This window comes from Streptopelia decaocto, assembly GCF_964273445.1.
Source record: "Streptopelia decaocto genome assembly, chromosome: 4".
In the NCBI taxonomy this organism is placed as follows: domain Eukaryota; kingdom Metazoa; phylum Chordata; class Aves; order Columbiformes; family Columbidae; genus Streptopelia; species Streptopelia decaocto.
Window position 1 is genome coordinate 49,894,898 of NC_138658.1, and position 26,570 is coordinate 49,921,467.

Sequence of the window (26,570 nt, forward strand, 5' to 3'; positions counted from 1 at the left end):
GTGTGATCTCAGATTTCTTGGAAGAGATTAATGTGGCTTTAAATTACATTTATAGAATATTTTTCCATATTAGAAATGTAAGGTCACACTTGTGAATGAAAAGGTTGTTTTTTTTTTTTTTTTAATATATATTTGAAATGTACTTAGCAGCATGCTATTGTATCTACATGTGAGCCCGGAATGGATGGTGCTATTCCTGCAAGAAGGACGGGGACCTTTAAGAGTTGAAGCCAGGAGCACAGCTTATGAAATACTTAAGTAAATTAAAGCAGATAACATTTAAATCCAGATTTTCTGGACAAGCATCCTTGTTTCCAGAGCTCTTCTGTTAGAGCTGGGTCTGTTGTAAATGTGACATTTGGTTCACAGGTTTTGTTGGAGCTTGTGTTGCCTCTCCATACCAAGGCCGCCCATGAGTTTGTTTCACCCTGGCTCATACACAAGTTGTTGCATGACCAGGGTGGTGTGTGTAACTTCTGTCTAGAGGCAGGAGTAAGGGCATGGCTGTCCTCAGAGAGTAGAGCTGGCTGTCCCAGCGTGAATTTTTAAGCACAAGCACTAGGAAGAGCACCCTGGAAGCAGCTGGCTCTTCACTCTACGAATGTCCTTCTCTGAATGTATTCCCACCAGTAACTTACAAAGAAACACAGAAATAGTGAAGAGCAAGTGAAATGCATATCTTCTAATTTATCCCCAAGAGTTTTATTCCTTTAACCCAGGTGGACAGTTTCCCTTTAACTGTACAAATGATGTTCAGACTGCAAACAGCTAGATAAAAACCGTGACCTGATAGTCAAAGATAAGAGGACCACTAGTGATCTTAATATCAAGAACTTTTTTTTTTTTAATCAGATTCCTTGTTTGCATTTCAAAGACCTGCTTCTGTTAGTCTCAACACTAAAACATTTCTGATTTTGGCAGGAGTAGTGCCTGACTTTAACTATTAAAGCACAGATTATCTCAGTGGTGGCTCTGACTCCACAGATGCCTGAGCCCTAGAGAGAGTCATGCCAGCCATCTGGCCAGGCACGGCAGGTGGCTGTGAAGTGTTGTGGTGTTCCTTCAACAAATATTCATTTTAATAGAAAATGCCTACGCTGTCGAGGAGGTGCCTGTGACTACTGTGTTTGTTGTTGCTGCTTTCTCCATGACAGAGTACCCTTCATGCCGTCACCTGTCACGAGAAGGTGGTGGCTGTCCGGAAAGATCACACAGAGTCGCTGGGAATGACTGTAGCAGGCGGAGCATCTAATCGGGAATGGGATTTGCCTATCTATGTGATAAATGTTGAACCTGGAGGAGTTATCAGCAGAGACAGCAGGATAAAAACAGGTAAAAAGAGGTTATTTTGAAAGCCTGCTTTAATTCAAAGGCTTCCTTTGGAAAACAGAGAGACAGTGAAAGAGCATCGCACCCTGATATCTTTAGCCATCCCATACATTTTTGGGATGCATCAGATTAGAGGGTCTCAAGTCAGCTGCCAGAAAAGGTTTAGTATGCAGCACTAACTGTTTCTGTGAAGTGGGGTGTAGGCATATTCTGCAAGGAAAAGAAGTTTTTCACAAGAAAATGACCTCGTGCCATCATCTCCTAACTGCTGAAATCTTCATTGTGCAACCTTACTGGGTTTTTAATGTAAATTTTTGTGCTTGTTTGTCATAACATTCATGGCTTTGAAAGAAAGAATTCCCATCATATATGAAGCAATGTTAGTCCTTGTGAATCAATACCATGTCTGGAAACACTGGCTTCATAACTCCATTTGGCTCTTGATGTAACAGAGTGACAAAATTAATAACTTCTCCCCTTCTGTATGATTAAGCATTTATAGAAATATGGGGAGCATATTTTATTGGTGGGTTTTGCAGGAATAGGTAGGCAGTAGAGGAATGGTGAAACTCCCAGTTTTTAGGATGTCACATCTCCAAGAGCCAAGTGTCTTTCTTCTCTGCATCCAGCAAGCACACAGCTCCCCTTTCCCTTGCTCTTCATCCCCGACACTCAGCTTCCACCCAGTTGCTGCCCAGAAGCTGAAGGGAAATTCTGAGTGCAAGGGAAGTGAAGGGACCCAAAAGTGGGCAGAATAGCTGCAGCCCAGCCAAGTCCCACAGGCCTGGGTCACAGCACCTGGCAATGGCACAAAGGGGAACCTGCCCTTTGAGGGAGCTGTGGCTGCCCGTCGGAACCCATGTAAGAACGTGACAATGCCAGCAAACCATCAGATTTCCCTTTCCCTCCTGCTGGGAAGTGGCTGCCTCTTGGTGGGATACATTTTTCAAAAACTATTCATCATGAGGCAGCATGGAAAATTCAGCCTAGTTAATTTGATAAAATTAGATACAAATAAGTACGTGATGTTGTAACAGCACCATAAGCCTCCTCAGTTGAGAGCAGCCCTTAGGCTGTTTGTCTGATGGAGGCAAACTGCAAGGAGAGGTTAATGTTCACGTGGCACTGCCTGGAGTGCCAGTGAGCACAGCCCTGCCTGGAGGAACAAGCAGGTGAAGCTCAGAGGGCAGCTGGGGAAGCCCTGGCATTGGAACATTCTGTGGAGGGTAGCAAAGTACTTGGCACTGTGGCTGCTTGCATGGCATTAATGACGTCTTTATTGTTGTCCTTGTGGTAATTGAGGTCATCTTTGCATTTTTCTGTGAAGTTGCTGTGCCTACATTATAAATAACGCATACAGAAAGATGTTTTGGCTTGCAGTCATGCAAACAGGCATTAACATTAAAATAATAGTACGTTACTCTGCAAAACAAACTTTATGAAGAGCCAGCTGGACTGGCAATCCTCGGTTCCTTCAGGCTTCAAGCTCAGGTTGAATACAAAAGTTGTTATCTGGAAGTGAGCTTCAGAGACCTGGACTAGCATCAGGTGCCCTTACTAAAGCTTGACCTTGACTGTGACTTTCAGCTCCAGATGCAGGACGTATTGTGACAAGAAACCAGGACCAAAGCCTCTGTCCAGCCAGGTGATGCTCATGTGTACAAACCCCCTTCCCTCATGCCCGTGGCATGTTTACTAGCATATGCTTCACATCCACATTAAATGATAGGATTAACAAACAGCCTCATCAGGCAGCAAGTTCTCAGCCCTGGCTTTGACTCACTTCTTTGTCGGGGTGCGGAGAGGATCCTGGAAACACTTGCAGGGTTTTTTATCATCCATTTTATTGGTCTCAGGTGACATCCTCCTGAATGTGAACGGTATTGACCTGACGGGAGTCAGCCGGAGTGAAGCCGTTGCCCTGCTGAAAAACACCAACTCGTCGGTGGAGCTCAAAGCCCTGGAGATGAGATCATGCAACAGTCAGGAGGAGCAGGACCACCTGCCACCCCCTGAGGCCATGCAGGCCACCTCCGAGAGTGGCGACTGGTCACCTTCCTGGGTGATGTGGCTGGGGCTGCCACGGTAAGTCCCCATATCGCATCTTCTCACTGAAGGGGAGTGGGAGGAAAGATTTATGTTTTCTGGCAATTCTTTCCTTTGGCTTGATTCATTGCACTGACATCTTAATTAAATCCAGGCTCTGTCACAGACTTGACTCTAAATACCTCCCTTTTGTAAACAGGCATGTGTACGTGGCAAAATAGACATGCAGATCTGCTTGCAAGGGAGGAAAAGGATCCTGAATTGTTCCAGTCTTGAAAACATATCTGGTACTTAGGGAGTGAAAGGAAAAGTTTGCAGGGACACAGGAGCTTGTTGAACTGGGGTCTGGGCTCGATCACCCTGCAGAAGGCAGAGCTACCCCTCCTGCTGCTCTCAAGCCGCACAGCCCTTCTCCTCAGCCAAATCCAGCTGAATTGTTTGACTTTGCCCAGATGTTGCAAAGTGTGTGCAATTGGCCAGTGTCTCCGAATCACCTCTTTTAACCCCACCCCCAACCAAAAGAAGAGCATTTGTCATACACAGGAAGCAGCTGTGTTGTCATTTCAGTCAGGATAATAAAAGGCACATCGCATGTCATTAGGTTCTCTCAGGCACACTGTGCAGGGTGTATACCTGCAACTTCAGAGGTGTCTTGCAAAGTATGCAGTGAGGACATGTTGTGAACCTGTGAGTATGTGAAGCTAGCATCACACAGCTGAAATGCATACTTGGCTTCAAGGAATGAAGAATTTAGCCTACCAGTTACTTTTGCCCATATTCCTAAGCCTGGCAGCAGTGCAGAGTGTCTCTTTCTCTTTTAAGGGAGGACATGAAATGATGGCCTGCAGGTGGGCTTTTGCTCCAAGCAGTTTCAGGACTCCTTTTCATTTCCCAGTCTCTCATAGTAGGTTAGATGCTTTCCCCCTTTCTGGATTGAGCCACTTTGAGCTCCTCTGCCTTGCAGCAATGTGCTGGGAGGACCAGATGTGTTTTGGGGCTTGGCCTGAGGCTAATGACTGAGTAACATGCTGAAGCACTGCAAGAGCAGAAGGCAGGCTAGATGTCTGTCACCCACAGATAAAAGGTTCTTCCTCCAGTGGAAAGGGCTACATCCTTATTCTTGTGAAAGAAAGGCAGTAAAAAGAAAAAGCAGTAAACGGATGGCCCATAACTTGCTACCCAGGCAATGGTAAAATTTTCTTACCCAGTCTCACTGTGGACAGGCAGGCCCGGGGAGTTCTTCATTCCTGCTCACATCTTCTGCACCCCTGAGCTTGACTAGCAGCATCATGAAGGCACTGGAGCATGGGCAATGCTCCCAGCAGAGAGACAGCAAGCAGACTAGCGGCCTTATAGATGCTGCAATCTGCAGTGCTGAGTCTTGCCCTTGATCACCATCCATTGCTATAGTAGATGGGCTGAAATAATTGCACTCAGCCAACGCCTGCCCCAACCCCATCTACGCTGAGCTATATAGAAAACCTGAGCTCCTGCCCACAGCTGCCTGAAGTCCCCATGTCCTCAGCAAGGTGATGGAGATGAAGGACAGAGCTCCACAGTACTGCAGGCTCGCACCCAGGGTTCACATCAGTTCCACTTTTCAGTTTGGGAAGAAAAGGTGTTTTTCCCATTTCAAAAGAAGCCTCTAAGCTCGCTCTATCTGCCCTCCTCTGAAAGCTGCATGTGTGAAGCCGTTCCCAGCCCTTTGGTCTGAAGGAAAATCAGCCCCAGTGTCAGCAAGGCTGAAGACAGGAACTTCATTGTAGCTCTATCCCCAGATGTGACCCCGTGCACAGAGCACAGTGCGGCCCTTGGCTGCCGAAGAAAAGCGGGGGAATTGGTATGCTGGGCTGGTACGCTGCTCTGAACATCTGCTAGAGACAGGGACCGACACTGATCAGACGTGACAGTAACAAAGGTGTGCTTTGTCCTTATTAGTGGCTGGTCTGTTGAGTAGGGACGTGAGGATCAAGTTTGGGTTTGCACATTAGGATTAGCAGGCCCTTCAGCCTTCCCTGGCATGAGTGCACTCACACTCTTACTCTTGTACAGATTCTCCAGGGCCCACACCAGACATCTGGAAGTCCTTTAAGTCCTCTCACCAGGACATGTATCACATCAACTCATTTCCCTCCAATCTGAGCATTTAACCTTTCCCTGTCTGGCATTCAGTTTGCTTTTGGCAAGGATAACATCCTACTAGATCACAAGGTATTGCCAGAAGTCGCATGATGTTTTCCAGGCTATTAGAGAAAATTATTCTCTGCCCAAATATGTCTGACAGGTCCATCTTGATAAAGGTGCCTGGTATGCAACTATAGACAATATGGTGAAGATTCACTTACCTTAATTAAAACTGTGATGTCATTAGTAAAGCCAAACTATTTACCAGAGGGACTGCTCCAAGGCACAAGTCTAAGAGGTTTGGTACAACTGATATTAATAGAACAGTAGAAGTGTCAAAATCATGACTATACAGGAACATGGAAGGTATCTGGGAAGGTGGGCAGGATGGTAAGGACCTACATAAGAAAAACTGAACAAATAGAAAAGGTGGTAGAATGGGTAGGCCAGGAACAGAGGTGGCTGGATGGTGGATACTTTAAATTCTGTCAAGAAGGGAAAGATGTGGCTCTAGATGAGACACAGCAGTGCAATGTATCTGTTCACAGCAAGCAAGGCAGGGAGCGCAGAGGCAGACTGACATCGTGGCTTAGAGCGGGAGGCCCAGGTTCACGTCACTGAGGGGAGAGTCTTTCCTTCTGTGTTCCAAAACCACGGAGTTTTGATAGAAATCCTGTGAAGGATGGTCCCATAAATTGTGCTGAGTTGAGCTAAACACTAGAAGATGTCTACCCACCTCTGTCTATGACTGATGAAATAGAAAACAGGCTAGAGTTAATAACGTTACATGATTAAAAATATCTTCTTCACTTTTGAGGCTGGTGTACTGTAAATGCCTCATTTTCCACACTAGCACAGAACTTGCCCCTTTCTCAAGGACTGTCTGAACATTACAGAGATGAGCACAGACAAGAGGTGAGAATACTGGGAATGAGGGAATTATCCCATTTTTCTGGATCAAGACAGTAGCAGCAGAAATCAGAGAGATTATCTATCTCCTTGCACCAAAGTGAAATGCCTTGGAAAAGCTGTCTTGCATAATTTAACATTTGTGGCTCTCAAATTTTGGCCCTTTCCTTTTGAGATCTTGAAATTGGCTTGGGTCACTTTTATATGGCTTGGTAATACATAAACAACTCCTCTGTTCTTTCTGTAGTACAGTCCAATATGTGGTGGTTATAAAATAGACGCACATGTGCATCTGACATCTGTCAAAACTTGGACCGCGTGCGAGCGGAGGGGCTGTGGGCTGGGCGCGGGGAGGAAGCAGTGATGCAGGACCTTAAGCATTCCTGCCTGAAGACTTATTTCAGGGTAGCTAATATAATTGTTTGTTGTTGAGGAAGACAGGTCTCCTTTATTGTCAGAGGGAAATGTTGTGAAACATGCACAAGGAGCAGCTGGTGAGAAGCATTTCCGCGATGTTTCTTCCACTCTTGGTTGTTTTCTTGCTCTCCTTTCTTTGCTCTCCTCACATTTCCTTTCCCAAGCTAGCACTTAAAAATACTTTACAGATCATCCTGTCATAACATTTGCAAACATTAGCACTTCACGTGAGTGCTTTTCTTCATCCGCAAAGTGAGATGAGAAAGACAGGAGGTGGTTCAAGTCATTCTGCAAACCAGGGGTAAAAATGGATGTAAAACATGGAATTAGGAGAGAAACTCCCCAAGTCAACTCTGTTTGGGCTATAGGGGTCTGATGGGAGTGATTCTCAAATATTATTGTAGTCTACTGCCACTTATCTACTGTAACGGGGCAGGGGGAGGGAGTCGTGTGTTTCATACCTGGTATCACTGGTTTTCCTCCTGAAGTCAGGCTGGTTTTGATTCCCAGAGCATAAGGCTACCCACTTTTCACAAAAAGCAGCAGTGAATTGTGCACTTAACTACTTGAAAAACAGGCACTTTTAAATTCCTCTTGCATCGGTAACTGATATGCAGTTGTAGTATTTCTTATGATAGGACCCTGTGTCTAGACACTATTTATCCTCAAGTCGTGAATCTGAGGCAAGTTCACACATAAATTACTCCTTGTCCTCAGCTTTTGGAACATTTACAGCTAGAGGCAGAAGGCTGCAAGCCACTCTCTTCCAAGGGAGAAGACAGTTCTCCCTGGACCAGTTGCTGTTTAGTGGGTTATGGCAGTTTAACTGGGTCAAAACACACAGACTGGGACTTTCGTTACCACAGAGAAGTAATCTACTCAAACACACTAAGCATCTCAGATGACACAAGTACTTATTTCATTTTCTCTCTGTGGTGCTTTCTAGCTTGTCCTTATTACTGCACAGCTGTGGGCAGACCCAAATGAACTAACTCCCTTTGGGCTGCTCTTTGCTCAGATAGAGCAGGAATCTCTGCTCATGTGCTAAACTACTCAGAGCAAGCAGTACCAGTGTTACACGTAGCTCAGCTCCGTGTACACCTGCCTCCCAGCATCCTTTTCCTTTAATGTATAGCTGAGGGATGGTGCACTGCCATGTTTGTTCCCTCTGTCCCAGAGGATGGAGATAAGGAAACACCGATTTAAAGGTGTAAACACCAAATAGTCACTCTACTTGTGTCAAGAGCTGATCTCTAGCTATGGCCAGTGTGATGGGTTGGACCTGGCTTGTGCCAAGCACCTGCACAGCTTCTCATTCATCACCTCCAGCAGGATGAGTGAAAATAGGAAGAATGAGAACAAAAATACTCATGGATCAAAGTAAAGACAGGAAAATCACTTGACAACCATGCTGGTGGGCAAAACAGTCTTGGCGTGGAGCATTTCAAACATTTAATTACCAGTTTGGGCATTGGGAACCAACGATGACAAAAACACGTAGAGACTTTGGAAACCCCCTTTCCTCCCACTTTCCCACACTCAGCTTAACTCCAGCACCTTTCATCCTGCCTTCCTGATCTCCACTGCCTGGTCTCTCATCCTGCCTTTCCTCTGTTGCTCCTTCCTTCCCACAGGTTTCCTCTGCTCTGGCAGAGAGCACAGTCCTAATGCTAGTGTGCTGTGTCTACTTTACTTAAATTTAGCATAAACTTTGACAGCCAGTATGGTTTCTGGACTGAAAGAGACCATATAGCTGATAACCTTACTGACTGTATGTACAGAATGCACAGGAGCCTTGTCTTCACTCTGTTTTCTCCTTGTGTCTTTAGCTGCTCAACGATTTCATTCCGAAGGCATTAGGATTTAGCTGATCCCCTTCCAGTTTCAGCAACGTCCTCCTTATGGTAGTGTGTGTAGCCCTGGGCAGCAGAGACCCCCTGTCCCCCAAAATCAACACTAGCTAACAGCACCAGTGGCTGAATCCTGGCATTACTTGGTCATGACCTTGATAAGTACCATCAAACATAGAGGGTTTAAGTGATTTTGCACATTGAGGAAGATCACAGATGGTAAAGTAATAATCCATGGCTGCTGAGGAAAGAAACAAATGTCACCTGTTTCTTGCATTAGCAGCCAGTGAATTCTTGTGCAAATATTATATACCTACCATCCTGGCAGCAGGTGAATATTTGTAGGTCCGTGGGGACTAATCTAGTATTACTATAAAATCCTGCTGTGAAACTCAGCAAAAGCATTATCTGACAAAATTAAAAAACAACTAAAAAAAAAAGGTAGACACATCAGCCTTTAAGATATTTGTCCTTTTACAGAAGTGTCAGATGTCTCATAGAAACCTAAAGAATCTCTGAATAGAGCTGGTAGCAGCTGCTTGCTGTAGACCAACCCAACTTTTCAGATTTGCAATAGCAAAAGGGTTCTCAGGCTCTTCAGTCACTGCTGGGTACCCCTCTAATGATCAGTGGGTTAAGTACTGAGGACAGAAATTTCCGTTGCTCCATAACTAATGAAATCAATTTTGGTTTATTTTAATGGTTAAAAAAAAAATAAAAAAAATTAAAAAATTGAAATTAATTTACTTGGAGCAATAGGCAAGGTGTAAGAGTCTAATAAGCTTACTACTCTTGCTTTCCCCTAGTCTTTTTTTCAGCTAAGCTTTGACTCAGCATAACTTATGGTATTTTAAAATACATTTGAAAGACAAATGGAGGGAGCAGATTTCAGCTTTCTTACCATAAAATCTTGTGTTAATCACTATAGTGAGGACAAGCTATCTTCTTGACAGTAGCCTCAGAACTCCAAAGCACTGACTGTCATGGACAGGCTGTTCTTGTCTTCCACGCTCTGATGTACCATGTTTCTTGGTGAGAAAAGCTCAGGACCCCTTCTTTCCCTGGTGCTCTTCTTTGTGCCATCTTGTTATCTTTGTAATTCTGGCTCATTTCATTGGCCTTGAGATTATTTAGCCGGACTGTACAATGTAGGTGAAATAGTTTCCAGAATGAGGGTTTACAGATAACAAATCCAGTTTCAGTTAAGCATTTTCTCCATCACTTTCAAATGCAACTACATCATTTCCATGAATTCTTACCCTATAAACCAACTTATTTAATATTTTAACCCCAAGACTACCCAGTAATTTTACTTTTGGGATAACTGGTTATGGAAAGTAGCACTACAAAAACAAAAGGGAAGTGTAGGTGTTCAATGCAGTGTAACTTTGGTGCTATTTTGCATCTTCAAAGCACTCTATGGGTGTACAAAAAGGCAGATAAATCAGCAAAGATTCATTACAATCTGAAGAAGTTAACTGTAAGACATTTAATTATACTGGTTTGTTTCAGGTATTTGTACAGCTGCAAAGATATCGTATTACGAAGAAATACATCTGGAAGTCTTGGCTTCAGTATCGTAGGAGGTTATGAAGAACATACTGGGAACAAACCATTCTTTATCAAATCCATTGTTGGGGGAACACCAGCATATAATGATGGCAGAATTAGGTAATGATAACTACCTAATGAAAAGTAGAATTTGAGTGTGTCTTCCATCTAGTTTGTTTGAGGGGTTTTGTTTGCTTTTAAAAACAAGTTTTCATTAAGACAGTGGGGGGGAAGACTCATTGATACAGAACTGACCAATCTGGAAACAGGATGTAAGTGTCCTGAGCTTGAACAGATTGCTTTCATAGTAGAATGTTTTCAGATGTCCAGCAATCACTAGTATATGAACAAGTATGAAGATAAGTCAGTTTGATGTCTAGGGTGGTACAAAGCATGCCAGCACAGAGCAGCTTTCCCACATCCCCAGCTCAAAAAAAACCCAACCCAATCAATCAACCAACCAACCACCTTCCCTGCAAACACTAATACAAGTAAATGCAGAATCATGGAACAAACTTATATCAATTAAGAAGTCTTAAAACATAGCAGTTTCTTCAGAACACAGCTCATTCCCATCTGAAGAAGCTATATCCTATTTTCTTTCAAATATGTCTAATTAATTACAATATTATAAGGAAAAAAAACCCAACAAACAAGTGAAGTATTTTCACCCACTTTATTCCCTTATTCAGGACCAGTAGTTAGCCAGAGAAAGAATAGTAATTCTCATTTCTACCCCTTCCTGCTAGCTTCAGGAAAAGCTTTGACATTCACAAACATTTAAGGTAATAAGTCACCTTTTTTAATTGTTCTCTCACGTTTGCCTTCGTTTTTCCAGATGTGGTGACATCCTCCTTGCTGTCAATGGCAGGAACACATCAGGAATGATGCATGCCTACTTGGCAAGGATGCTCAAAGAACTGAAAGGAAAAATTACTCTCACAATTGTGTCCTGGCCTGGCACTTTTTTATAAAACAAGTCTTCATGGAGAGTATGACAAGCAACTCAACACAGGAAACATCAGTCTTCACTCTTGGGGGGTGTCAAGTATGTGTTTATAAAGAAAAGATTTGTGAAATTTCAACCTGCATGTCAAGAAAAGCCAAGTTTAGGCAAAGCAGGGACACTTGTCAGATAATCACTTCAGTGATTTAAGTTACAAACGTAGTCTTTCCTTCCCCGTGTTCTTAAGGGTTTTTTTTGGTTGGTTGTTTTTTTTTTGTTTTGCCTTTTTTTTTTTTTTTTACTATATATATTTAATGCATTATAATAATAATAATTAAATGCAAGGAGCAGCAGCTCCTACTCACCCACTTTAAATTAAAAAAGAAATCCTTGAATAACTTATGGAAAAATTTCTTGCAATTTTTCTAGTTGCAAAAATCAGGTGAAGGTTTTTACCCAATACATTAATAGCACTTTGATTATGTGTATTTTTCATGGTCAGCATGAAGCTGGTATTTTCAAGACTTTCAAGTACTGTTTGTTAGTCTGTAAAACTGTGAATTAAATTTCTAAAATAATTAAAAATAACTGTAACTGTGTACTTGTACAGGCATTATTCTCATTCAAAAACAAATGACCTAGTTTCCCCGGTATCATTAATACTATTAAATCTAGGATTTTTATATAGAATTATTGTTTTTAAGGAAGTACACTGCACCCTGCTAATACCATCGAGTAAGTCTCCTAAATAGCACTGTACTGGATGGAGTAAATATGAAAGTGATCATAGTCTTATATTTTTCTTAAAATATATTATATTCTTTGCCTTTACCTATATTCTTTACCTATATTCCAAAGTCTTGTTTTTTCCTTACAAGCTAGCAATGGGAAGAGAACACATTCATTCCTCTTTATCATATTAAGGACAGCTGTTCCCCTAGAACAAAGACTAAGATGAACTTTCTCTTAAGCCACTGAAAAGCAGCAGGGATGATTATCCAGCTTAATTCACCCAGACATAATTACCAAGCATATGATCACCACACTCAGTGCTCCGTTAGACTAAGAACAATCAGCACCTTTCCCTGTTTTTTCATTTCATCTTAGTACGAGGATCTTGGAGAGTCTGCAGTTCCTGCCTGTCCCTGTAATAAAGGATGACCTTTTCAGGTATAACTCTAAAAGCTATACTAAACCCACATTGTTCCAGATGTTGGTAGATAATAAAGTGAATGCACACTGTTTCTAAAGTCAGTAAAGAATGACTTTCCCACTGGCTTATGAAAAAAGCAGGCAATTTAATATGAAGAATTTAAGCCCTACATATATTGTAAGAGCATAAGCCTCTAGCTGTGAGATGTTTTTTCACTGCTTCTTAAAAGACAAAGTCAGTCCAGGAACCTTAACATGAAAAATTCATTTTTTTTATTTTCAAAAAAAACCAAAGTAACCTTTGATTTCAAACTAACAGAACAAGATTAAGAGCAAATTATTTTAATACCCAGAAAAATAACAAGATTTATAGTAATCTATTTCTGGCACTAATATATATGCAAGTAGGCAAAAGTCACACAAGTCTATTCCACAGGGGCAGCTTCAGTGTTTTCCTGTTCAGGAGCAGGTTCCCCACTGGTTTCTTTTCCTTCTTTGCTTCTTTTGGATTTTTTGTGTTTGTGCCTTCTGTGGCTGTCCCCTTCTTCACTGTCATGACGGCGTCTGCTGTTGCTAAACAGAGAGCAAAAAATACCTCAAACAACTGCATGACACTTCAGGCCAAATTTAATTACTGAGTACAAAAAAAACAGTCTTTGCATTTGTATTTGAAGACTGGCACCTGTTCTGACTCATATAGTATTTGGTTGTCAGCACCAAACTGACCTTTTCATCTAATGGTACATACACCCCCTATCCTGTACTTTTGGTTGGGAAACTGGAAAGATTCTTCACATTTATAACCCATATTTTAATAGCAATATTTTTCATAATCTCATGTCCTTACTGGCATTCCTTAATGATTTAACATTCTTATTGACCCCCTTCCCTGCACTTAACCTTTATTTCTAACTTAAAAAGGATCGAGCTGAACAATTTCTATCAAGTAACCATGAGGATTATTTTACTTACTAAGAATCGCTGTTGAGTTCTTATATTAATGCTGCTGAACATCCGCTTCACTCCACCTCTTTCTGACCCACCATTTTTATCCCTCTTTCCCCAAATTCATAACTTCTGTTCACTAGCTAAGACTATCACATATATCATTCAATATGAAGTTATCTGAGGCTAACATTGCTTTTTGTCTGTCCACATTTTATACAGCAGACTTGTCCCAAGTAGTACGTCTAAGTGTTTACAGTCTTTCCACAAAACTCCAGTTTGTTTGGGGTTCTTTTAAAAGTTTATTTTTTTAAACTGGTCAAGTCTTTCATATCGTATTAAAAAAAAAATTCAAACCTTCGAGATGACTTGTGTCTAGTCTCTTCTTTCTCTCTGTGTCTCCTATCTCTGTGTCGGTCTTCTTTCTCTCTACTTGTTCTATGGCGGTCATAGCCTCTTTCTGCATAGTCTCTGTATCTGTGTCGTTCTTCATCACTGATTAAAAAATAATATATTTTTGGGACAGTAACACCAAGCAATATACGTATATTGAAACAAACAAACAAAAAATTCTTATTCTCAGGATAAATGACAGAAAAATCTTTTATGTTGCTTTGGGGTTTCTAAACAAGATCCACGATGTAGGCTAAAGGGACATTAACTACGTAAGTCTAGTGTGTAAGGTGAAGAGTTTTAATGTAGTTTTGCAAGGGATTGTTCAATAAAAATGGAAAGAAAAAAGACTGTAACAGTGTCACTTAATTTTATACAGGAGTTATCAATCAAGCAGTTAGCTTAAACCTGTATCTAGCTCCAAAAGAAGTACAATCTACACAAACTTTAGTAATGTTTTCAGATCAGTGTGTGTAACGCCCAACACTTAGCAGCACACTTTTTGACTATTGCACCATTTGGGTAAATTAAATTGAATTTTGGCATAGTTCATGTATTTCCTTACATCAGCTTCACGAAATGAGAAGCTAGGTGCAAAGAGACTGACAGTAAAATATACTCAGTATTTTGGGTTGCTTTGAAAATTAAGTTCTCTACAGTGCCAATGCTGTTTCTACTTACACTCCTCTCTTGGATTACCACAAGGTGCTGCCCTGCCACAATACTGCTAAAACCCCCTAAGAATTAAAGGCTATCCAAGAACTCAAAGGCTTCTCATAAGAATGTAGTTTCATCTTTTGACTTGATGAAAAGGGCAAGTCTAAGAGTTTAGTGCAATTTTTTAAAAAAAGGAGAGCAGTAGCTATAGTTAGCCAATGCCACTCAAATGCTACATTAGCACAGCTTAAAAAGACATGCTCATTTCATCCTTTCTCTGACATGAAAATTCTACCCAGAGATGGTGTCCTGTGTCATTTAACAGTAAGACCTCAATACAAATGGACTTACTGTAACTATGTAATATATCACATGAAGTCTTTGTAACCATAGTTCAGAAGGATCCCTACCAAGTCCTAAAGAAAGGTACAATGTGACCACTTTCTGAGGCATTACTCAAAGTAAGTAACAACGTAACCATTAAGCTCACAAAAACCAAGTGTTTCATGCTTTCCATCTTTGCCAACATTTACTAGAAAAGCATGTCTTTTCCTGAAGGCCCTGACAATACCAGAACAGATCACACATGAACAGCTCAAGCCTAAAAACATTCCTCATGTCCTGGCGCAGTGAGAACTTAAATAAAAAAAAAAAATTATCTGCCATAACTTGGATCCTGTGGCAATTTCTCAAGTGAAGACATTACATTAGTGATTATTAGAGCTAAGTGTGACAACTCAGAGCAAGAAGGGGGAATACCCGAAGCAACAGCATTAGTCTTTCTGTGAAACTTTACAATTATATAATGAAGCAAATTTCAAGAATTAGCAATTGAAGGCACTGTACAGAAGCATCAAAGATCCCGCAGAAAATCCTGGTTTTCTAAGGGATATTAAAAATATTCACACATCAAAATCAGGAAAACCACAGCTATTCCTAAAGAACTCAAAGATATTATAATATTTGTCACTGAGTAATATGACTGCATGGATTGGTGCCTGTATTGTTACACAATCTTGTAACATCTGTAAGATTTTATCACACACTTATAACTGCAGATCTGAGAGTAAGCTGATCAAATCCTGCGAAGTACCTTTGTGACAGATCAGAGAACCACAGACTGCTTGAGGTTGGAAGGCATCATTGGAGGTCATCTGGTCCAAAGCCCTGCTCAAACAGGGCCACCAGGACCACCAGTTCCCCAGGACTGTGTCCAGACGACTTTGGTGTATCTCCAAGGATGGAGACTCCATGACCTCTCTGGCCAACCTGTGCCAGTGCTTGGTCACCCTCATAGCCATCAAGCCACTACTACTTCTCTTAAATATTGTCCCTCTCTTAAGACAAAACCAAAATTCAACTGCTTACACACTTTAAGACTATGTTAAATCAAACCTCTCTCCCCTACAAGAAAACCCTACAAAAAAGACTTTAGCTTATAAAAAACTGAAGGCAGTACAGCCACAGAACATGGATTCTGGCCACACCACTCTACAGCCATCCTGAGGCACCCTAGGTTACAGTCCAGGGTGCGAAAATAAATTTGTCTGCTCCACTGAGATGTCCAACACCCAGGCAGGTAAACTAAAGCACTTGGGGGTGGTGGGAAGGGAGAAAATAAATCCCAAATCTTACAATGCTGAAACCTCAACTCCTATGCTTTTAACCCAGTTCTATCTGTATTGATCATTTACCATTGTTTTACCCTCAAGTTTTTACTATCAGGGGAAGGAGGGAAGTGTAGGGGAGACATTTAGAATCCAAGCCCCTTTCTACTTAGCATTTCTTTTCAGGAGAAATTCAGGCTTCGGGTAAGGGGTTAAAACTAACAATTAGAAGAGCTTTCTTATCAAATGTCACAGAAAGATGAAGGTTGATATCAGCTCCTAGTTTCTAGGACAAGTCACAATGAATAGACAAGCCCAGCTAACATAGCAGTTAGTTTTGCAGTTCAGAATGAGAGTCTTTATTTGATCTGCATTTGAAGTGTGTCTTAACTTGGTGTGTAACAAAACAGCACCATAAAGACAGCATGTTCCTTGCAAAGTCTAGTTGTAAAGCTCAGTTTTAGAATATATAAAAGAGTATAATGTTAAAAATTAAATTAAAATTGGGTTCTGAAATCCACCAAAAACTATAACCAAAGGTAAAGTCTGACTCGAACAACTGAAAATTTTCATTAGAGACGGGATTCCTGTATTAACACACACCTTTAAAGTGCCACTCGTCATTTGCATGTCTTCCTGCTCTCCCATCTAATTGGAAGTTCCCTTGCTGTGTCTTTCAACTTATTACCTCTTGTCCTTTCTCTGTGCACCTTGAAAAAAAGTCTGGCTCTATCTTCTTTATAACCATCCATTAGGCAGGCGACAACCGCTTTTAAGAAGACTCCTCATCCTTCTCCTTTCAAGGTAAATGAACTCCATGCCCTCAGCCCTCCTAACCACCTTGTCAGTACTCCACTGGACCCTCCAGCCTGTCAGTGTCATCTTTTTCATCTTTTTCACACCAAGGGTTGCAAAACCGGGCACAGCACTTCGCACGTGGTATCAAGCACCCCATGAGAGGGGAATAATGGCCTTATCCACATCTACACTATCCTCTAAAGCAGCCCAATGCATTTTGACCTTTATGGCACATTGAGTCCCGAGTCCTGTTCAATTTGTTGCCCACCAGGATGCCAAGTTCTCTCCTCTAGCTGCCTTCTAGCTGGACAGACCCTTGTTTGCTCTGGTGCTTGAGATTCTTGGGTTACAGGACCCTTGAAACATAGTTGTTGGATTTCGTGGTGTAGTGGTTTGTGGTTTGTTGTTGTTGTTGTTTGCTGTTGTGGTTTGGTTTGTTTTTTTATAGTTTTGGTTTTTTTTTTTTCCAAATTGCTAAGGGAGAAACACAAAATGCTAAGGTATCAATCAAATTCCAAAGTTTACATTTTTAGCGGTAAATAATTGACTTGAAACAATCAAAACAGAAAACATCATTTTTGCAAAAGGTACAACAGCCGAAAAAAACCAGCATCTTCTCATGGGGGCAGTGACATATATTGTAAAAATGCAGTTTCATCTGAGGATAGTAAAGGTGGAATATAATATAAAGATAGCTGAAGGTTCATTTAATTTTTAAACCACATTTTGGTTATACTAATAGGATAAAAATAATTCCCATTTTCTTACAACTTTAAGAAATACTATAGCACAAATACAGGCTTTTTATCTGGAAAAGAACCACTGAAAACATAGAATGCAGTCATTTTTGAGCAGTAAAAATCTAGAGATGATGCTTACTCCATATCTCCACCACAGCATTGTTAAAATTTAAACAAAGAGAATTCAACCAAAAGTAATGTATCTGTGCATTCGCTAAAATAGTTCACATTCTCTTCCTCATAGCTCGTTTAGTTTTATTTTCTTAAGTGGAACTGAAAATAAACCTTCTTAGAAAAAAATATTACAACTGCATGTTCTGTCTTGAGCCTCTCCCACCATCTCTGCGACTTCCAAACCAACTTATACTAGTTAAGGGCTTCCCATTTTCTTACACAGCCATGTGGCAACAGCTTTGCTACAGATGGTGGATAATTTAGTCACATAAAGTTGGGGCCTGCTCTTCCCCCTCCTTTACAGATAACTCTGGCAACAGCACAGAGATTCCTCTAGGCCTGGAAGCTATTAAGGTTCATTTCAAGCACCCTTGAATGACCAGGCTTCTTTCTGGCCTTCAATCAAGCTGTCTGAGAAACAGATGTTTAGATTGGTCTTGAGTTCTCAGAAACTGACCCTGGAACACGGCACATGGGACAGGACATCAGCACATCTGCATACGTGGAAAATCCCTATCTTACACCCAGTTTGGGTCTTCAGCTGACAATCACTGCGCAACAAATGTTATCTCTCAACTGCAGTAATATGGACTCCAGTCGCTCTCATTCCTCACAGCATAAAACCACTGGTAAAAACAATCTGCTTAACAACTGATGTATATATTCTGCAAAAACTGAAACTTAACAAAAAACTCTTGAGAGAAATGTCAGGACATTTACCTAGAAATACTTAGCAAATAATAAGCAAAGCAAATTTAGACAAATCTGTCAAGCCAACAGACCTCCGCTCTGTGGAGTCACAGTGAGCTCAACATTAAATGCTTTGTACTTGTGCACATGCACCACAGAATGGTTGCAGCTTTTTTTTTTTCCCAAGCAGTTAGAGGGTTGAAAGGCAAATAAAGTTATCTGCCATTATTTTCATCATTCGCCTGAAAATGAAAAAAAGTTCTTGACCTTGAGATAATAGTTTTAAAAAAGATAGGGCAGATTATTATTCAGCCAGTGCTAATGACCAAACTAACCACTTTAGCAGCTAATAACACCATTAATTAAGGTCAAGTGTTGCACCACATTGCTCTTAGCACTGAATTGACAACTAAGATTGATTTAGTACTTCTATAGATTTTTCTAGACCTATGGATGCCAAAGAGAGCTAGATATCTCTCTCATACACGGGGCTTAAACTACACCTTTAACCTTCAAAGCACTATGACAAGTATACTGTTGTTCTTACACTTAGAAATATAACTATAATTTCCAAGAGAAGAGGGGAAGGGGTGAAAGCCACACCCTCTAGATCTTTGGACTATAAAGCTAAACGCTAAATTGTAGCATTGAAGTGCATTATTTAACACAGACACATGGGTTTGAGTAGAGTTCCAGCACACTTAAGACATTTCACTAACCTGTTGAACACACTTGGAGTTGGACTGTGATCTCGGTCCCTTTCCCTGTCTCTGGTACGTTCTCGATCTCTGTCTCGGTCCCGTTCCCGATCGCGATCCCGATCTCGGGATCGCTCTCTCTCGCGTTCCCTGTCCTTCTCTCTTCGTGCATAGTAATCCCACTGTTTGCTGGTGTCCATAAGACTAGACCACGAAGGAGCAGAACCTGCAAGGTGCGGAAAGGTGACTAAAGAAAAAGATGCGAGTATTAGAAAGAACAAAATCAGAAACCACATGAAAACTCTAATACTGCTTATGTATGAAAACACAGACATTTGTCAGCCTCCTCCAGTAACGTTTTCAAATCTTCGCCTTTCACATAGAAGCTAATTCCCAGCAAACCCTGTATTTTTTCCATGATGCTAATAAAGGCCTCTGGCACCCATTTAAATACTCATTATGAAGATGTACAGAACCAGGATGTACACCTAAGACTGCCTAATCCCTTTAGAAAAAAAAAACAAACCCAAAATCAACTGTGTAAAGAATTGCTGAAAGAATCTGACTTTGTGTGGCGCAATGGCTTTGTTTTGGGAAAACAACAAAACGAAAACAACCAGGAAACAAAACTGACTTTGAAACTCAGTGGCCCTGAAAGTATATTTCAGAAAAAAAAAAAGAAAAAAGAAAAAGAGAAAGAATGCTTCCAACTGTATATTTAGATGCTACTATTTTTAGGTTTTGTCCTTTAAAATACATTAGTTACAATGTTCTCATTCACTGATTTATATTCTATACTGTGCTATGCCACACTTTTCTGATTATGGAATGTAACAGCAACTTTAGAAATATCTTCCATGAATTCATTCTGTGGAGAAGTAATAACGTTCCCACTTATGCTTGGTAAGATACCATTTTTAATTAATATGCAGCACAACCACTGCTACCACTGAAATGTAATACTTTCAGAATTAAGTGTATTATCTTAAAGATAATATGCTTAAGAAGTGAAGAAGGAAGTCATGACACCGTCTCACAAGCTTTTTAGGTAACCAGCAATGGGAAGAGAGAAGGGGTGCACTTCTCCATTGCTTTCTGCCAACTCCAAGGTAATAAATAACTACAACTTTAAATGCCCCAACTGTTCTGTCCTACCCTCCCTCTCCAGAAGCCCCGTGAATGCCTGTCAGTGCAATATAAGGGCTGTGGTATTTAACTGGAAACAGCACTCTCTAGTGGACTTACAGTACAGAGGACTTTCCACTCTCTGCTTATCTGCTTTGCTAGCCAATGATAACAGAGCCTTCAATAAATGGTTTGTTTTGAGTTCCACTTCATTATCTATAATATGAGAACAATATTCACTTGATTCCATGGTGTCACAAAGAGACATTAATAATATAATTAACATAATATCCACTGAACAATGCACAGTGCATTACTGATGCTGTATTTAATACTGTTGAGTTACAAAACCAGTGGCTTCTCTGGACAGCGATGTTCAGGCTGCCTTGCTTGCAGCAGCTGGGGTCTGCCTGCCCCAGAAAGCTTTGGCAGAAGCTGAAGACAGCAGTTTGCCAAGCGTCCAGAGGAGGAATACAAAAGATCTTTTGAGCAGGCAGTGGAGCAGGAAAAAACACTTCATTGTTAAAATATATTTGCGATGAAAAGCATTATAATTCTCTAAAAAAAGCATTTATACGAGGCTTTGCCTCTAACAAAATGCTTGACGCTGTTTCACTTTAGGGCTAGAGAGAAAATGAGGAGTTAACAAAAAAAAAATACCCTAATACAATAGTATGTTGTTCGTTATACTGCCAAAACCTGAAATTCTTCTAAGGAAAGCAGCCAGAAATAGCAAAAAAACAGCTGGACTTTAAAGACTGCTAATTTCCTTGACTTGCCACTATGTCAACAACATACGTATGGTCTACGAGACTTGAATACACTGGCTGCCAGAATATTCTGATCTAAAGTATAAACTTCAGTTTAACTTTAAATGTATACTACAAACCAATTATTCATATTAATGGTAGTATAAACTTTTATGACAAATTTGGTTACTCCCTCACAGCTGCAGTAGTTCTCAGACAGAAGTATGTCATTTCAACCTCAATAACCTGAGATAAACCAGTTATTTGATACTCTGTGCATTTTTATATCTAGATTATCAACAGTAATTATTCACAACACACAAGAAGCTTACTTTCTACTATGAACTGGTATTCTGAATTTATGACTTAGAATGAAGTAATTTGTCACTTTTTGTACTTCTACACAGATTATTCCAATAATTTCTACAAAAAGGAAGACCCTTCCAAAGTTTAACTCCGATTTTATTTCTAAAACAGGGAGAGAGGGAGCTTTGAACAGTCAATAGTTTTGGAGATAGTTTAAAAATTTAAAGCTGCATGGTGTCACAGCATATGGCAAATTATTAATACATCTTCTCTGTGTCTCAAAAAATACTGACTCTCAAGCTGTCTCAGTAACACTACATTCCTTGCAAGTTCATAAGATATAAAGAACATTTAGAGGACAGAACAAAACAATGCTTGAGGAAAAAGTGAAAAAGCATACAAGTCGCTTCACTGGCAGACCAAACCCAGAGCCATATACATTGATTTCTCAATATAATTCAAAGATCTGATAGCAAAGGTAGCATTGAATTGTGAAAGGATTTAAGAGCAAATTGAAGAAAGTGCATTGATGCAGTGGGAGAGTACAAAGACAAAACAGATACTCTTGAAGCTACAAGTTAAGAATATTGTTTTACTATGCAACCTTCCTAATGTGCTTGCAGGAGGAAACATGCCTGATCACCAGGGAAGAGACCCCAAGGCATGAGATTAGCAATTTGAACAGGCAGAAGAAAGGCTAGAATCTTCATCAAGATTGGTATTTTTTGCAATGTGTTCCATATGCTCATCTTCCCCCACAACTTTAACAAAGCCATAAAATATACAGACTGGCAAAAAAAGACAACTGGTTGGCAATACAATGCAATCATCCAAAGCAACTATTAAATAAATATACTTAGTGATTCTTAATTAAAATGATCACGTGTATCCTGCTGCACTGTTGAGCCCTCAATTCACCTAAGTTCTGATGCACGGGAGAGCACTGGTAAAATACTGGCCAGTGATCACATTGTGAGACAGGGACTATGAGAGCAAGACGCTCGCCAGGAAAACATCTTTCAGTAAGGGATGAATATCAGCAATAAAATGCCGCTGACCCATTATGGATCCAAAAATTGGTATGACAGGCACAGCTTACAGACAGACAATTTGCTTAGTGCAGCAAATATGAAAGTTTTTGCCACAACTGGGATGCCAGATATATTGGCAACATCGGAGCAGACTGGGAGGATGGGAGCAGAATGTGATTCCTGGTATCCATAACCATACAAAGACAAGCATAATTTTTTAACCCCACTGAAGAAGTTCAAATTCAATGTTGGCACAATGACGATGACAGTCACCTTTTGTATATTCTTACTGCAATAACATAAGCATGCTATCACCTCCAAAGGTCAACATAAAACTTGGAAACATTGTTGTGTCCTTGACAATACTTGACAGAATAGTAAAGTCTAACAAAAGAGATTCCAAAGTGAAAACATTCTGAATTGGAGATGACATGTCAGATGCAATGGACATACTAATGACTGTAGGACTGCTTTCCTTATGATACTCTGCATGGCTTTAGATGTTAAAGCTTCTGCAAAATAGCCACTTGGGTATCTTAGTTGTCTGCCTCAGCTTTACCTTTTTGCTAAAATCAGCAAATTAACAGTTCAATTATTGCTAAAAAAGTAGTCAGCATAAAGTAGCTGTTTGCCCACATCAAGAATTCTTCAAAATATAACAAACTTCCATGCATGAAAGCAAAAACTTAGTAAGTGATGAGGAGACCCTTTCAATGCCAACAAAGTAACTGTGTTACTCCATAAACTGCTCCAACTTCAAGAAATTACAAGTAATTAAAAAGTCATTTTGTATATCCTTTCTAAAGACATATGAATATTTGGGAGGTACATTATCTAAACATTTGATCTGTGCTGAATGTTTTGTATCCCCAGAACTGGACCGAACTATCCCTACAACTTCTCCTCCCAGCAGCTAGGGTCCAGAGGAACAAATAGCAAGGAGACAGAAACTGAGCTGGAAGAAAAGGCACTCGGCATGGGGCTGGGTGGCAGATGCACTGGTGGCAGAAGCAGTGACTGGCAACATGCAAGGTCCTGCACACGCGGCGGGGCAGGACTCAGTATCAGTACAGCCTGGGTCATGAACTGATTCAGAGCGGCCCTGCACAGACATACTTGGAAGTACTGAGGGATGAAAAATTAAATATGAGCCAGCAATGTGAATTTGCAGTCCAGAAAGCAAATCTATCCTGGGCTCCACAAAACAAAGCATGGCCAGGAGGTTGAGGGAGGCAATTCTTCTTCTGTGTACTCTCAGGAGACCCCACTTGGAGTACTGTGTCCAGCTCTGGGGCCCCCTGTACAAGAAAGACATGCTAGAGCAGGTCCAGAGGAAGGCTGTGAAAATCACTGGAGAGCTAAACATCTCTCCTAGGTTGTTTAGTCTGGAGAAAAGAAGGCTCTGGGGAGACCTCATTGTGACCTTTCAATATTTAATGGGGCCTTAATAAGAAAGATGGGGACTTTTTACCAGGGCCTGCAGTTGACAGGACAAGGGGCAATGTTTTTAAACTGAAAAAGGGTAGGTTTAGACTGGACATAAGGAAGAAATGCTTTATGATGAGGGTGGTGGGACACTCAAACAGGTAGCTCAGAGAAGTTGCTGGTGCCCCATCACTGGAAGTGTCCAAGGTCAGGTTGGATGGGTGTCCCTGTCTATGCTGGGGGAGTTGGACTAGATGATCTTTGACAGTCCCTTCCAACACCTACCATTCTGTGATTCTACATTTCTTTTACCTTCCCAATTTGGGCTAGGTCAGGAAGAAACTGAAAGATACCTTAGTACTGCTGTCACTCTTTCGGTTCAAGCAGCAGAGCTGTGCTAGGTAACAGTCCTGAACTCACTGTAGGTTCTGTGGATGTCCACTTGATTGCGTATAATGAAACTTTATTTTTTGAAATTACAGCTCTGCAAAAGCAGCATAAAATGGAAAGAATACCCAGCATAAAAATAAGTAAGCAAAACAATAGTATTTACCAGCAGCTGTTATATTTGCAACAGCTTGTATCTGTTTACAACGGTAGGCAATAGCTTTCCTAATGAATTATTGAAGGGATCTGTTTAGACTCTTTGCTAAAATCCTGATTAGTATATCAAGCAATTTGATATAGCACTAGTCAAAATTTTCAAAGCCAGTAAGCTTACTCACCGCTGCCATATGAAAATGCACGAACAGAACGACCATCATACCCAGAAGAATGTCCACTGTTGAAAAGAAAATACATGTAAAAACCCAGTTTTACCAAAGCTAACTTGATCAATATACAAAGCTAGCTCCACCTGTATACATTTAATATTATTCCCCTGAATTCTTACCACCATACAGACAAAACCAGTGTTTGCTGTAAATGGATTTAAGTCCTCCATTTTGAGCATTACTAATTAAGAATGCTGCCCATTGTTACAAATATGTATATTTCATGTTTTACTACATGAGGTGAAAATCGCATTCTCTCATCTTAAAATTTGAAACAAAATATATCCTTATTATCAAAGCTGTTATTTTGCATTTTCAAATGCTGCAGGTATCATGTTTCTGTACAGATACTGAAGTTAATCTTCAGTTGCTTGGAACTGCTTCATTCATGAATGAAGCCATTCTCATGCTTTCTGTTAAAAAGTAGATACATGAGCATATCTAAGAACAGGTGGACTTCAAATGCATAGTTCTATAAATAAACTGTTAAATTAGCTACACATTTTCTAGGCTGACTCCTTTCAGTGGTAGCCAACTCAAGTAGGTAAAAACCAGAAAGCTTAAAAAGGATGGTATGTGAACAGGGTATAATTCATACATACATAATTCTTTCATGACTTTTAGTACTTCCTACATAATTTGAATGAACTATCTTTGCCATATTTAACCTAAGTGTTATTTCTGTTCTTGAAGGCACTCAGACATCAAGAAATAAGTTTTGGGTTAGCTTAGTTTAAAAACCAAACAAAACCAATGATAATGAAAGGCAAATACAATATCTTAACATTTAAAAGTATGAGATTTAGCTTCTACATTCTACAATAAACTTGATTTTTTTACATCGTATTTCAGAAACTATATAAATATTTGCTACAAGTAAATGCAATAGCCATTGCTTAACAGTCAGAAGCAGCAGTCGCTCACAGCATCTGTCAGTATGAAATAATACATTTACTTTCATGCCCATCAAGTGCATCCAGTTAGGGTTTTTTTGTGAATTAAATCAGATGAGGATTTTCTGAGAGATTTACCATCATCATCCTGTAGCATATAAGTTAATAGAATTTTCAGTTTCAAAGGAACAGATGTGTGCATCTTCCTTCAGTGAAATCTGAAGGACTGGCAAGAGGTTTGCACCATCTTCTTAAGTGAGCTTTATATATGACCTGGTTTTGGCCTCCAGCAAAATATAAATACTTTACAAAGGCCAACTTTTTCTTCTTCCTTTTATATATGTATATACATATATATTAATATTTAAAAGGTATTGAAAAAATACTGTTAGGTCTATTAAAGTTGAACACTTAGAATAAATACAGCAGGAAAACAAATTCGGATTCCACGGAACTCTGGCATTTTCAATAGCTATGAGGGCTTGAATCCGTGGCCAAATTATTTATTTGCATTTATAGAAAAGGATACAGTAGCGACAACTATACAGTTCACTTAAATCAGCCTTCAGACTATTCAAGAATACTTTAACAGTCATTCCCTTGACTTTTTTCTTAAGTCTTGGCATTGATACAATGTCATAACTCAACTAAACTAATAAGTGGTAAAGTAACCTACTCCAAAGAATATTAAGTATCAGACAGGTGAGACTAGTAACATTTCTGTAAAAACACTGTAAAAATCTGAAACCATCTCCCCAGTCCCAGATAAACCCCATAAAACACTGGGTAGTGTAATTTATTTCAGTTACGGAATACTGATATATCGCTTTATAAGATTTCAAACAGATAATCACCTTTCTATTGTGGGTATAAGGGAAGGTGGAGGACCGCCAGGTGGTGGTGGAAAGCCTGTAATAATAAATCAGGTGAGGGAGGAAAAAGATAACAAACAAAACAACAAAAACAAAACATAAACACATCAAAGAACTGAGCTAAACACACAATGACAAACAAATTCCAGAGAGTATAAGGCAAAATTTCTCACTCTGTAAATGGGTTTTATTTTGTAAGACTGAAAACTATGTTCCAGCTTAACAAAGGCAGAGCATTAAACACATATTATTAGTACTTCAAATCAAATACCTTATCATTCTTAAAAATACAGTAATTCAGAAGCATAGGAAAATTCCTGAGTATCCAACAATACTTAATAAACAAAAAATCACAACTTTTTCTGCATAA

The 26,570-nt window shown here is 40.1% G+C and overlaps 2 protein-coding genes across 8 annotated transcripts in view; one reads left to right on the top strand and one right to left on the bottom strand.

Moving 5' to 3' along the window:
* The window catches only part of LNX1 (ligand of numb-protein X 1), a gene marked incomplete at its 5' end in the record, with an annotated part of 69,937 nt that extends 57,489 nt beyond the window's left edge, over positions 1–12,448 (top strand). The window contains 4 exons of the mRNA XM_082050251.1: positions 1,155–1,332; positions 3,186–3,414; positions 10,188–10,346; positions 11,065–12,448. Of these exons, the coding sequence (XP_081906377.1) occupies positions 1,155–1,332; positions 3,186–3,414; positions 10,188–10,346; positions 11,065–11,200 (702 nt within the window). The 3' untranslated portion in view covers positions 11,201–12,448. The remainder of the gene's footprint in view (positions 1–1,154; positions 1,333–3,185; positions 3,415–10,187; positions 10,347–11,064) is intronic.
* A 134-nt stretch (positions 12,449–12,582) lies between these two features.
* Positions 12,583–26,570, bottom strand: part of FIP1L1 (factor interacting with PAPOLA and CPSF1) — a 43,202-nt gene continuing 29,214 nt past the window's right edge. For 3 of the 7 annotated variants that reach the window (XM_082050253.1, XM_082050252.1, XM_082050255.1), the window contains 6 exons: positions 26,183–26,237; positions 24,388–24,443; positions 20,272–20,367; positions 19,048–19,273; positions 13,627–13,764; positions 12,583–12,897 (listed from right to left, as the gene is read on the bottom strand). In XM_082050253.1, coding sequence (XP_081906379.1) covers positions 12,750–12,897; positions 13,627–13,764; positions 19,048–19,273; positions 20,272–20,367; positions 24,388–24,443; positions 26,183–26,237 — 719 coding nt within the window. In that variant the 3' untranslated portion in view covers positions 12,583–12,749. The remainder of the gene's footprint in view (positions 12,898–13,626; positions 13,765–19,047; positions 19,274–20,271; positions 20,368–24,387; positions 24,444–26,182; positions 26,238–26,570) is intronic. The other 4 variants (XM_082050256.1, XM_082050258.1, XM_082050254.1 and 1 more) reach the window with 3 other exon arrangements.